Source organism: Mustela erminea, chromosome 17 (genome assembly GCF_009829155.1).
Source record: "Mustela erminea isolate mMusErm1 chromosome 17, mMusErm1.Pri, whole genome shotgun sequence".
In the NCBI taxonomy this organism is placed as follows: domain Eukaryota; kingdom Metazoa; phylum Chordata; class Mammalia; order Carnivora; family Mustelidae; genus Mustela; species Mustela erminea.
Window position 1 is genome coordinate 58,227,860 of NC_045630.1, and position 12,576 is coordinate 58,240,435.

Below are 12,576 nucleotides of genomic sequence, written 5' to 3' on the forward strand. Positions count from 1 at the left end.
ATTGAAGTATTACAGATGCTAGAGTATAGGGTTGCCAGCTTTATTTAGCAAATAAAGAAATAATATCTGGGACATACTTACTATAATAGTATAAATATAAATATAAAATATAAATATAAAAATAGTATATTTTTTATAAAATAAAAAGTATTTATTGTTTATCTGAAATTAAAATTTAACTGGTGTCCTGTATTTTATCTGCGATTCCATCTGGTTGTTACCCCCAGAGAGTTTGATTTAATTGGCTTGAGATGTAGCCAAGGCAGAAAGATTTTTAAAAGCTTCATTTCTGATTCTTGTATGCAGCCAGAGGTGAGATCCACTGCTGTAACAATCATAAAAGTCTGAACTAGGTGACTGTGGTGGAAATGTAACACAAGCATTCAATTCAAGAGAGATTCACACAGCATAGGCTGGGAAAAATTGAAAATCTGGGAAAAGGAGAAGGTGGTGTGATGTTAAGGTAGGAATCTATGAGAATATTGAACATGCTATGTGTTTTATTTGGGGCATTTTAAACTTAGCATACTGGCCCCAATGTTCATGAGTCAGTACCCAATTGGAAGGATTTTTTTTTTTTTTTTAAGCTTTACAGTCAATGGGAAATTGAAATTTTTAAACTGAAAGATAATTGTTTTTAAAATATACTGTTCCCAGAAAGAATTATCTGGGATATTATTAAAATCTGGATTTTTTAGGTTACAATCTCCTAGATTGTGACTAACCAGGTATGAGATGGAGCTCATAATTTGCAATTTAAGGAGCACCACTTCTAATGTAAATAGATTATAGTGTCTACCAACCTTTTGTCCTCAAGTATACCAGCATAGTTATATTTTAAAAATTACAGAATTTCCTTCCCACCTCTGAAAACTGAAGCAGGTTTGGATGTCATCTGCCTACCTGTGTAGTTACTCTGCATCAAAATTTGAGAGCTCTTACTTTGGAAAATTAAGGTTAATTTAAAGTGGAATTTTAAAAAACATTTTTGCGAGAGAAACTTTTTATTTTTTAAATTTGCTTTTATTTAAATTCAGTTAATATATAATGTATTATTGGAAACAACTTTTTAAAGTCTTTATTATTAAATTCTTGAGATTATTTGAGATACTAATTTTAAGTTTGGAAAAAGACTAATCAAAACAAAGCAAAAAGAAAGGAAAAGATATGCTGTATAAACAGTAAACATAGGGGGCGCCTGGGTGGCTCAGTGGGTTAAAGCCTCTGCCTTCGGCTCAGGTCATGATCCCAGGGTCCTGGGATCGAGCCCCGCATCGGGCTCTCTGCTCCTTGGAGAGCCTGCTTCCTCCTGTCTCTCTGCCTGTCTCTCTGCCTGCCTCTCTGCCTACTTGTCATCTCTATCAAATAAATAAATAAAATCTTTAAAAAAAAAAAAAGAAAGAAAGCTCTTCTTTAAAAAAAACAAAAACAAAAACAAAAAAAACAGTAAACATAGGATAGCTGACCTACTGTATTTTTATTAAATAAAGTATACTTCAAGGTATTACCAGAGATAAAAGTGAACATTTGTAAGCTAAAAGTAAATATTAAGGAGGAAGACAATAATCCTTCATAGGCAGGTACTTAATTATATTGCTTTTAAACACATGCAAAGAAAACTGTCAGAACTAAAGAGTGAAGTGGACTAATCTATAATCATAATTGAAGCTTTTAATACTCATTCTTCAGGATCTAATAGAACAATTTAGAAAAAGAATATCTAGGCAGATATAAAATTTGATAAGTAATTGTACTAAAACTACCTTGAACATTAACATTTATAGAACTCTACTGAAAAAGCTTATAGGACAGTCACCAAGAGAGTATATCGAAGGAAGACCGTAATATAAGTACCAATGAGTAGCAGAAGACTGAGATTGTATAGAATATTTTCTGTGACAAGAATGGAATGAAATTGGAAATCAACAGCAATAAGATATCTGGAATGCTTCCAAATATTTGGAAATTAACAACATATTTCTAAATATGAAATTAAATAAAGGATATCAACACAAATCCTAAAGGCAATAAAGGGAACTCGCATGAACAACCTATGCTAATAAAGTTGAACAATTAGAGAAAAGATACAAATTCCGTGAGAAACACAAATGACAAAACTGACATGATCCCGGGGTCCTGGGATCGAGTCCCACATCAGGCTCCTTGCTCGGCCGGGAGCCTGCTTCTCCCTCTGCCTCTGCCTGCCATTCTGCCTGCCATTCTGTCTGCCTGTGCTCGCTCTCTCCCCCTCTCTCTCTCTGATAAATAAATAAAATCTTAAAAAAAAAAAGTAAAATAAAAATCAGAATACCTACATTATTATGAAAGAAATTGAATTCATTATCAGAACCTTCACACGAGAAACTTTCATGTCCAGCCAATTCCACTAGTAAATTTTACTGAACATGGAAGTAAGGATTAACACAATTCCGGAAACAGGAGCATTTTCTAACACATATTAAGAGACCAATATAACTCTGATAATGACAGATTTCGAATACATTCAAGAAAATTACAAATCAATACCCTCATGACCATATATGTAAAATTCCTTAACAAAACACTAGCAGATCAAATCCAGCTACATGTAAAATGGATAATACATTATGACCAGATGGGTTTATTCCAGGAACAAAAAGTTAGCTTAACATTTGAAAGTCCATCAGTGTAATCACTGTGTTAACAAAACAAAAGATTAAAAAATATGTTTATTTGAAAGGATACAGAAAAAGCATTTAACTAGTTCATCAAACTCAGCTAATTAGGTAAAGTGTGATATTTCTTCAACATAATAAAAGGTGCATAGCTAGAAACTTGTAACTAACACCATATTTAATGGTGAAATATTGAATGCTTCCCCTCAAAGATTACACAGAAGGAGATCTTTTAAAAAATAAAAAAAAGTTTGGTTTTTTTTTTTTTTTTTTTTTAATTTGAGAGACAGCTCAAGTGGGGTGAGGGTCAAAGAGAGAACCAGACTCCCTGCTGAGCAGGGAGCCCATATCCTGGGGCAGAAAGAGGTCCTTGATTCTGTTCAACAATGTATGGAAGTTCAGACAAGTGCAATAAGGCTAGACAATGAAATAAAGAGAATAACGTTGAAGAGGAGAAAGTAACAGTGCCATTATTCCCAGATGATATGACTGTTTACACAAAGAAAATAAGGAATCTACTAAATAACTACTAGAAATAAGTGACTTTAGGAAGATAGCAGAATGCAAGAACAAGATACTAAAATTAAATGCATTCTTACATACAACAAATAGTAGTATAGTATGTCTTTTTTTTATCTTTTTACTTTTAGCCAATCTATGTCATATTTAAAGTGGGTTTCTTACAGACATCATGTATCTGAGCTTTGTTTTTTTCACTTTAACTGATGTGTTAGTTTCTTTTAAGTGTTTTGTTTAGACCATTTACATTTAATGTAATTAGTGATAATGTTGTTTGACTTTAAGTCTACAGCTTTTTGTTCCTCTTTCTCCCTGTGCCATCTTTTTGTTAATATTCCATGGATAATTTGGATTTTGTTAATATTCCATTCACCTATCTTTTTTTTTTTCTTCTAGTTCTAGGGATTACAAGATACATATCAAACCTTTCACCTAGTTAGATTTTTACTTGACATGAAATGTAGGAAACATACAACCATATAGGTTCCTTTATCTCCTCCCCAACCCATTATGCTTGTCATATGTATTTCATTTACATACATTGAAAACTCTATCAAGACACAGTTATGATTTTTGTTTTCAATAGTCATACATATTTTAAAGAACTTAAAAGGAGAACAATAGTCTATTATATTTACCAAGTTGTGGTCTATTACAGCATGTCAGTATGTTTTGATTAAATTGTAAATTGCCATTTGACTATAAGGTATTCCTTTTCCTCAGCCCTATTTAATAGATGTTTTTAATCAGCTAAGTTGGGGCATATTAAGTAAAAGTCAGCAATAAACTTGCCGTGTTGATTTAAATGGAAAATATTGCCTCATTTTTTTCATTGTTAATTTGGACTATTTAATTGAAGTGCTCAATAAAAATTTCTGTTTCTAAAGCATACTTTAGTTGTATTTGTAATTAGAGGTTTTCTTGGTTTGGACTTACTATTAGAATTTCCATTTTAAAAATAATAGCAATTTTTTAACAAGCCAATTAATAACTTATATGATGATATAAATTGCTCTTGGTGTTTTGAAAAATTTAACAGTAATAAGATTTGCATAGTTCCTCTACTTTTTTATTACTATTTTTCCAGTGAAGTGTATGTTTATATTTTTTATTAAATGTATTCCAGAACAGGGTTAGGTATTTTTGATTTAGGTGCAGATAATAATGGATTCATTTTTGCTCTGTCACTTGAAATTTGAGTTCTATCTGAAGCACAATATTGGGAGATCGCTTTCCTGATACCAGTAGATCTGTATTTTAAGTACACTTCACTGGTAAGGAATCTATTAGAAACAGCTCTTTTGAAGAAATAGTTTTACTTCTTTGGTATTTATTTTAAAGAGCACACTTAAATGCCTATTAGTGTGTAAGAACTTATAAATATATTTTTTTAAGCAACAAAAGAAAAATTTGACCTTTTCCTAGAAATCACAATATGGATTTTATACAAAGTCAAAAGATAATCAGAGCAGAATAGACCAATATTAGATATTCTCTAATTTCCAGCTGACCCAAATTACTCCCAGTGACACAAATGATTATTGACATTGATCATTCAACAAATACTTTTTCTTGGCACTGAGTGTATTGCTGTGGAAAAGATAAGTGGAAAATATAAGAGCAACTAATACATTCATTTCAAATAGTAATAAATTCTGTTACGACAGGTAAATAGGATAACGGAATACACTTCTTTGAACCAACAATTTAAAGTGTATTTCCTCTACACACACACACACACACACACACACACACACACACTTAAATAGGATATTCCGTTACCCTATTTGAGCTGAGACCTAAATGATACCATGCAGAAGTGTGGCACAGAGCATTCCAGGTAGAGAGGGTATCAGATGCAAACCCCCTAGATCAATAATGAGACCGTCCTGTTTGAAGGAAAACAAGAGGGAAATGTGCCTGGACCTGGTGATTGCTGGGGAAGTTCTATGAAGTGACACAGAGGAAGACTGAAGCCATGTGATGCTATTGTAAAGGTTATGAATGACCTTTTGATTTTACAACTTTTAAAGAACACAGATCAAAACAGAACTTGGTATCAAACTGAATGTCAACTCTTTTTTTGTTTTTTAGCTTCGGACATTTTATTCCAGCTTAATATTTTACCAGTGTGTTTGATTGATTGATTGACTTAGGAGCCACACAGATGTTCTTTGCCAAGCATATTTATTTATTGTGGTAATGTCTGAGCTGTTTTATACTAGCTAATAAAGTGATTTATTTGAGGGAAAAGGTGAATGAATATAACATATGGGCCAGTTTGTTTAGCTGTTTTAAAAAACAGCCTTATTTTTATGCCTTCTTTAAAGGTTATTCTAACGTATTAAGAGAATTCTGCATTCTTGATTATATTTTCTTAACACAAAAGTTCTAATTTTCTTTGTCTTATTAAATTTTCCCAACTATCTCTTTTGAACAAAATGTAATTCTCTTAGAGGATTGAGAGAACAAAAAACTCCTATATTCGTGAAATTTACATCGGGAGTGCACCTCCGTGGAGCGTACGTGTCTGATTAAGTAAGGCACTGTCAAAGACAAAAAGTTAAGTGAGTGTCATTTTTTTCTATTAATGGCTGAGTTCCCAGAATGATTCAGATTTTAGCCTATGATATCATCCTTACTTAAGTGTTTAGACAGACAAATAAATACTTAGAGAAATAGCAAAATAAAATCAAGAGGAAAGTAGAAATAATTAAAAAGAGTAACAGTCTAATTCAGGCTTTAAAGTGAGTGTTATATATTCAGTTTTCATTCAGAACATTGTGATTCCAATGACCAATTGAATGTACTTTCGGATTTCATTTTGTCTGACACTGACATTAATACTAGTGGAAAGCACCTGCTTTCATTTTCAGAGTACTTTAAGAAAGTTAATCCTGAGAAAGGGATTCTGGGAGATGGGTGGCTTGAATGCTTTCTGTGTTCTCTCCCCTTCTGATTCCAATTTATTTACCTCTCTTGAGCCAAGCAGCTTCTGAGGTCAGAAGGCCTGCAGGAATGAGGGAGAAAGTGGGTTCTGTGGAGTCCTGGTAGAAATCTGATGCAGAATTTTATCATCTCTGCACTCCTTGAAAGCCTGGAAAATAATACAAGAGAAGCCCCAAAAGAGAATGTGGCAGATCTTAGGAAGAGCTCAGTCTGCAAAAATCTCTCCTCCTTACAATTTTTTGTCATAAAATGTTAATTTCCAGACAATTATTTATTAGTTAATTATTAGTTAAATTATTATTTATTTAATTTCTTAATTATTTATTAGTTAAATTAATCAATATTAATTAAAACTCCACAAGGACTTATAAGGAGAATTTTTCGAAATTATTTTTAAATATGCAGTTAATTTCTTAGATAAAAATGAGTGGATGCCTAAGAATAGGCAGGTCGAGTCTGAAAAAAAGACACTGGTCTTGATGACGGGCGGGAGAAAGAAACTAACATTACTCAACCTAACAGTACACTCTGAAGCTACTTCAATACAGTCTGTATGATCCTAACACAAGGATAGAGAAATACTTCAGTAGAACAAAATAGAACCTTTCTCAACCAGAGTTCTTCACTGAAGCACAGCTCAGGATGTGATTTCACTTACTGTTTTCTTGATTTCCACAAGGATAACATAGAACGAGTACCATTCTAGAGGCACTGGAAAGAAGTGCATTTATTGTAAGTAGTGTATGTGTTGGGCATCAGGGCTTCATTATTTCATAGAATCTAGGTTGAGAGAAACTAGATAATTCAGAACTATGAAATTAAATATACGGCAAAGATGGAATTTCACCTATGTGGAATATTTTTTTTTTCCTTTTAGTAGTAATAGTATGGACACAATTGAATATCCATATGGGAGAAAAAAGTTGAACCCTATGACACTTCATGTATGGAATAAATTCCAGGGAATTTCACAACTTTAATCTAAAAATGAAAACAAAAATCTTAGAAATTTTTGAGCTCCATGTGTGAAAATGAATGGATTAGGAAGAGCCTCTTAAATCAGAGACCTAGAAATTTTAGTTGCTTTTTAAGGAAAGATTCTATCAAATGCAGTGTCTTTTATCTGATTTTTTTTTTCAAAAGACACCGTAAATATGTAATGTCAGTATGTAAAAATGATGTTAAAAAATACTTGAAATACAAATGACAACTATTTAAGTGTCAGTTATAGACCAAGTGCTCTCCTAAACTAATAGGAAAAGCAAAACCGCAATAGACAAAAATAACAAATGATACAAATAGGTAATTCCATTTATGTAGAGTTCTAGAACAGGAAACACTCATCTGGAGTGATAGGAATCACTCCATGGTTGCCTGGGGCAGTACATGGGAATTGCTGGCAAAGGGGCAGGATGGAATTTTGTGAAGTAAAGGTAATGTTCCGTATCATTGTGGAGATGATTATATTGGCAGATCTTGGACCGATATAGTTAAGTGTTTACTTTTATGTATGTAAATTATACTTCCAGAAAGTTGACTTAAAACTATAGTTGATACCCTGAAATGCTAGTATTTTTTTTTTAAGATTTTATTTATTTATGTGACAGACAGAGATCACAAGTAGGCAGAGAGGCTGGCAGAGAGAGGAGGAAGCAGGCTCCCCATTGAGCATAGAACCCAATGTGGGGCTCGATCCCAGGACCCTGGGATCATGACCCGAGCCAAAGGCAGAGGCTTTAACCCACTGAGTCACCCAGCTACCCCTAAATGCTAGTATTTTAAGGGATGTTAGCACCTATTGCTCTAAGGGCTGTGGACAAAAGGATGTTCTCTTTTCTTGCACAAAAGTGATTTTTTTATAGTCTTAATGGTAACAACTTTAAAACATCTGCTAAGATAAAAATTAATATCTTTCAATCCAGTAGTCCTGTTTCTTGGACTGTTCATAGGACTCAAAGTCCCAGTACATAAAAACATGTATGCAAATGTGTTTAACGCAGAACTGTTCTTAGTGGTTCAAACCTGTGTACCAAATAAATGCCCATTATTTGGGGAATGGCTGATGAAACTGTGGAACATATTTATCTTACAGTATTATATAGTCATTTCAAAGGATGGGTTCAAACTATCAGGAAGGACACCCATAAGTTGGCATGAAGGGGGAAAAGCATGATGCACAAAGGGGAAACAAATAGGCGATCTCGTTTTTGAAAAGGAAATAGTGCTCTAAAAAAAATCCTATAAAGATGCATGTTCTAATGTATATGCAAAAAAAAAAAAAATTCCAGGATATATTCCAGATGGTAAACGTGGTTTACCTAGTGTGAAAGGCAGGATGGGGGGGCAGCGGGAGAGAGGAGCAATGGAGAGGAGTGGCGCGCAGAATCACGCTCCCCGGGAAACATCACGACAGCACACACATAGAATGTCCCGTCTTTGCGAAATACCGTAGATCTTCATAAGCCAGAAGAAAATTCGTTTTTATGTGCCATTTTATAGGGGATATTCAAATATGCATTCCGATTTTAGAAAGGTGCTGCAAAGTAATATTGATAACATTCTTCTATTTTAGTAAATAAACAAGATCCTCTGTAGATGAGCTCTGCTTTCCGTTTCTCCGAGAAACTGTCCAAATATAATCCTGTTGATTTCCAGGCACAAAAAGTCCATTTATTTTGGAGTGGTATGATCAGTACGGAAAAATTAGTTCTGCTCTCTCCTGTACCACCCATTTGGTCCCCTAGAGTGGATGCTGCTCAAGGACAGATCTGCACAGACTGTGGAGTCCCCTTTGATAACAGTGGTTGAGAAAGTAGGAATTGACTACTTCTAGCTCTTTGGGTTTGCAGAAGTTCCACTTAGTCTTTCCCCAGGAAACATGTTTCTCACTAGAGCATGTATAGGGAGGCACTCTGAGATCTCACTTGATGTTTTTCAGCCCTTTTTTCCCCTTCTATCTGTACATTTCATACTCCTATTTCACTGACTTTGGATGGTGAGAGAATACATCCAGCTCTGATTTGGTCAGAGTAGGAAATACAGGAGGTATTCTGCATCTGTGGTCATCATTGGTTTAGATTTCTTTGAAATTATGATAGGTGCTTTTAGCACTGGTTGTGTTTTCTAGGTCTTTTTTGCATTGGACGTAAATCCTGTTTTCACTGTCACGTAAGGGGAAAACACACTTTGCCACGTGGAAAGCAGTTTCTTTGATTGAACCCTCCTATCCCTCATCTTTGGAAAACCTTCGTTCTCCATGTTTATCTTCTGTGTCTTGCTGTACTTCTGTGTTTGCTTATGGGAAAGTCTAAGATTGTTTTTGTTCCCCTTCATTTACCTTTACTGACATAGGGTATAAACACAGGAACGCTTAAGCCCATTGTAATTGGTTAAAACAGAACATTTTGAATACCTTGCCACAGACACATACTTACTATCAGAGCTTTCCAGAGTAGGAACAGACAGCGAATGGGTTAAGAGTCACTGATACTATAACCATTTCACCTCATATGTAGATATAAAGCATCTTGTAAGATCAGTCTTGTTCAACATAGCACCCAGTTCAGAGCATCTGATCACATAAAATCTAAGTCCAATAAGGCACCCAGTTTGGGACCCCAGTGATGCAAACAGTATGGAAGAGCTGTTTGATGAGTGCTTCCAAAGATTATTTGTACCCCATTAAATTCTCATTTGAAGGTTCCTAAGAAGAGTGCTCGCTTCGGCAGCACATATACTAAAATTGGAAGGTTCCTAAGAAGACCAAAAAAAAAAAAAAAAATGTTCTTAAGAAAAAAAATTGAGGCCTCATTCTAAGGATGATCTGGATGTGATTAAGAAAGCTCTTAAATTATCAACTCATATTTCCATACTTAAGTGCTACAAATTAACCACCTTTTAAAAACATCGTGGTGAATCATTTTTTCCCACTTTTGAGATATTAAACATTATTCAGTTAGTTATGAATACTAAAATACTGATCTTACATTAAAGAGGGTGAAGGGACTAAAAAAATCAAAACAAATTAAAAAAAAAAAGGTAGACCTGATCAAATCGAGCAGGAAAAAAAAAATAAAACACATGCACCCTATATATATTAATTATATAATTATAATTATATGCTACATCTATAATTCCTTTTTTCATGGAAATTCTCTGGAGAATTTATGAATCCGAAAAGATGGGGTGAATAGGGAAGGATTCTGAGTTGGCATTAGGAAATGGTAATGGGATCAGTGTCAGTATAGGCAAGTTAATTCAGTATGCAAGAGGCTGCTTTCAGTATGAGCTCTTTAACTGATAGAACTTGGAGGAGATTGAAATCATTCAACGCATCAGTGTTTTAGAAATTGAAACATTCGTTTTAATAACATCCCCTTTCCCTTCATTTTCTTCTCCTTTTTTATTTTGTTCGTTTTGGTTTTCAACAGGCCATATACTCCTATGAAAGGAGGAATCTCCAATGTATGGTTTGACAGATTTAAAATATCTAATGACTGCCCAGAACACCTTGAGTCAATCAATGTAATGTGTCAAGTGCTTACAGATTTGATTGATGATGAAGTAAAAAGTGGCATCAAGAAGAGTAGAATATTAGTAGGTAAGACCGTTAAATGTTGGTAATTTAAATTTCTTTCAATTTGCTCTATTCTTATACATTAAACTTTACTTGAAATATTATTTAGAGACACTTGTATATCATTTGACCTGTTTATAGTTTCAAATAGAGTTTACATATTAAGGTTTTCAAAAATATTAAACGACAGCTCATGAAACTTTATTTTCTTTCTGATAATAACATAATTTGAGAATTCCATGCTTAATTTTCAATTAAGAGATTATTCATTTTGGTTTTCAAAATATTTTAGTTAGCTTAAGTTTTATAAATATGTTTAAACTATTGCCATGATTAAGGTAGCATATGCCGTCAAAATATCAAATTTATGAAAAGTAAACTCTTCAGGGTTAGTATCAGAGGAGTAGGGTGTTTGTAAATTCCTGTTAAACATACCTGCAGGGGCGCCCGGGTGGCGCAGTGGGTTAAAGCCTCTGCCTTCCGCTCTGGTCATGGATCCAGCCTGGCATCGCATCGGGCTCTCTGCTCAGTAGGGAGCCTGCTTCCTTCCTCTCTCTCTACCTGCCTTTCTGCCTACTTGTGATCTCTGTCTGTCAAATAAATAAAAAAATAAAATCTTTTTTAAAAAAACAAAAAACAAAACAAAAAAATACCTTCAGCAATTTCTGTTTCCAAGAAGATACAAAGTACCTTTACATAAATTGTTTATTCTACTTAATGCCCTTTACTTTTTCGGTAAAAGAAATATTAATATACAAATATTTTATAATAAATACAAATATAAAATAAAATACTAAATACATAAGCTATTAAAATCTCTATTTCTGTAATACATAGGAAAATGAGATTAGTTGGATAGGATGTAGATGGTACAGGACATATTTTGGTGAAGTTTTATTTTCAAATATAACTATTCAATTTATAGCGAGTTGTATTTAGTGATGAAAATATAAAGCAAATTAGCTATCTCTGTCATATTCTAAATAACATTAAAAGCACATTGGGATCTGGTATAGACAAGATTTGGGTAAATTATTAAACTTCCTTTGTAAATTACTGAAGTACTAAACTAGTCATTGAGTTGAGAGGCAGTATAAGACTTGTAATACATGTTGTCATATTCCTTTCACGAAAAAATTGTACGTATTAATACTTCTCCCACCCCTATTAGAATGTCCGTCGTATATCCTCATTGATAATATTGTCTTGAAAAAAAATTTGCTAAAAATAAGGCAATTAATTTGTGATTACTTTGTTATTTTCCTTCTAATTTTGTTTGTTATATTTTTACACAGGAAAGCTTTTCTTAGTTGTCTGTTACTCTTTGCTCTTATGATTTTTCTTTTCCAAATAAGGTCTCAGTTTAAGAAAATCTCTAGAACTTGGTAAATACTCAAATAAATTTTCTGCTGGTTTTCTATAATGTGATTTTTTTTTTACCTGTAATTCTTTGATTCATCTAGAATTTATTTTGCTTTCTTTTTACCATGTCATGGAAGTATTAGTTATTTTCTGAAGTACCAAGAGAACTTTATTAGAAAATAGTCTTGTTTATAAAGCGATCAGTAATATAGTCAGTATTTTCTCAGAACTCCATTGACTTTATAACAACAATATTTATTTTTGAAAGCTTTGTAGATGATTACATTATAAAATGATAAAACTTGAAATTTATGGTAAAGCCATATTAAAATATTTACACATTATTTTGTGAATATTACACATTTTATTTTTATTTTATAAAAAGCTGGGAAAGAAAAAATGATATATATTTTTTTTAATTTGTGAGTTGAGCTGATTACCTTTTATAAAAAAGCCTCTTTCCTACTTTGAGATGTGAAAGAGACACAAATGTGCAGATGCAAGACGGTTTGTTCT

General features: G+C 33.2%; 1 protein-coding gene across 1 annotated transcript in view; it reads left to right on the plus strand.

Moving 5' to 3' along the window:
• LYPLAL1 (lysophospholipase like 1) overlaps positions 1-12,576 on the plus strand; it is a 36,160-nt gene that overhangs the window by 12,716 nt on the left and 10,868 nt on the right. The window contains exon 3 of the mRNA XM_032318759.1: positions 10,553-10,722. Coding sequence (XP_032174650.1) covers positions 10,553-10,722 — 170 coding nt within the window. The remainder of the gene's footprint in view (positions 1-10,552; positions 10,723-12,576) is intronic.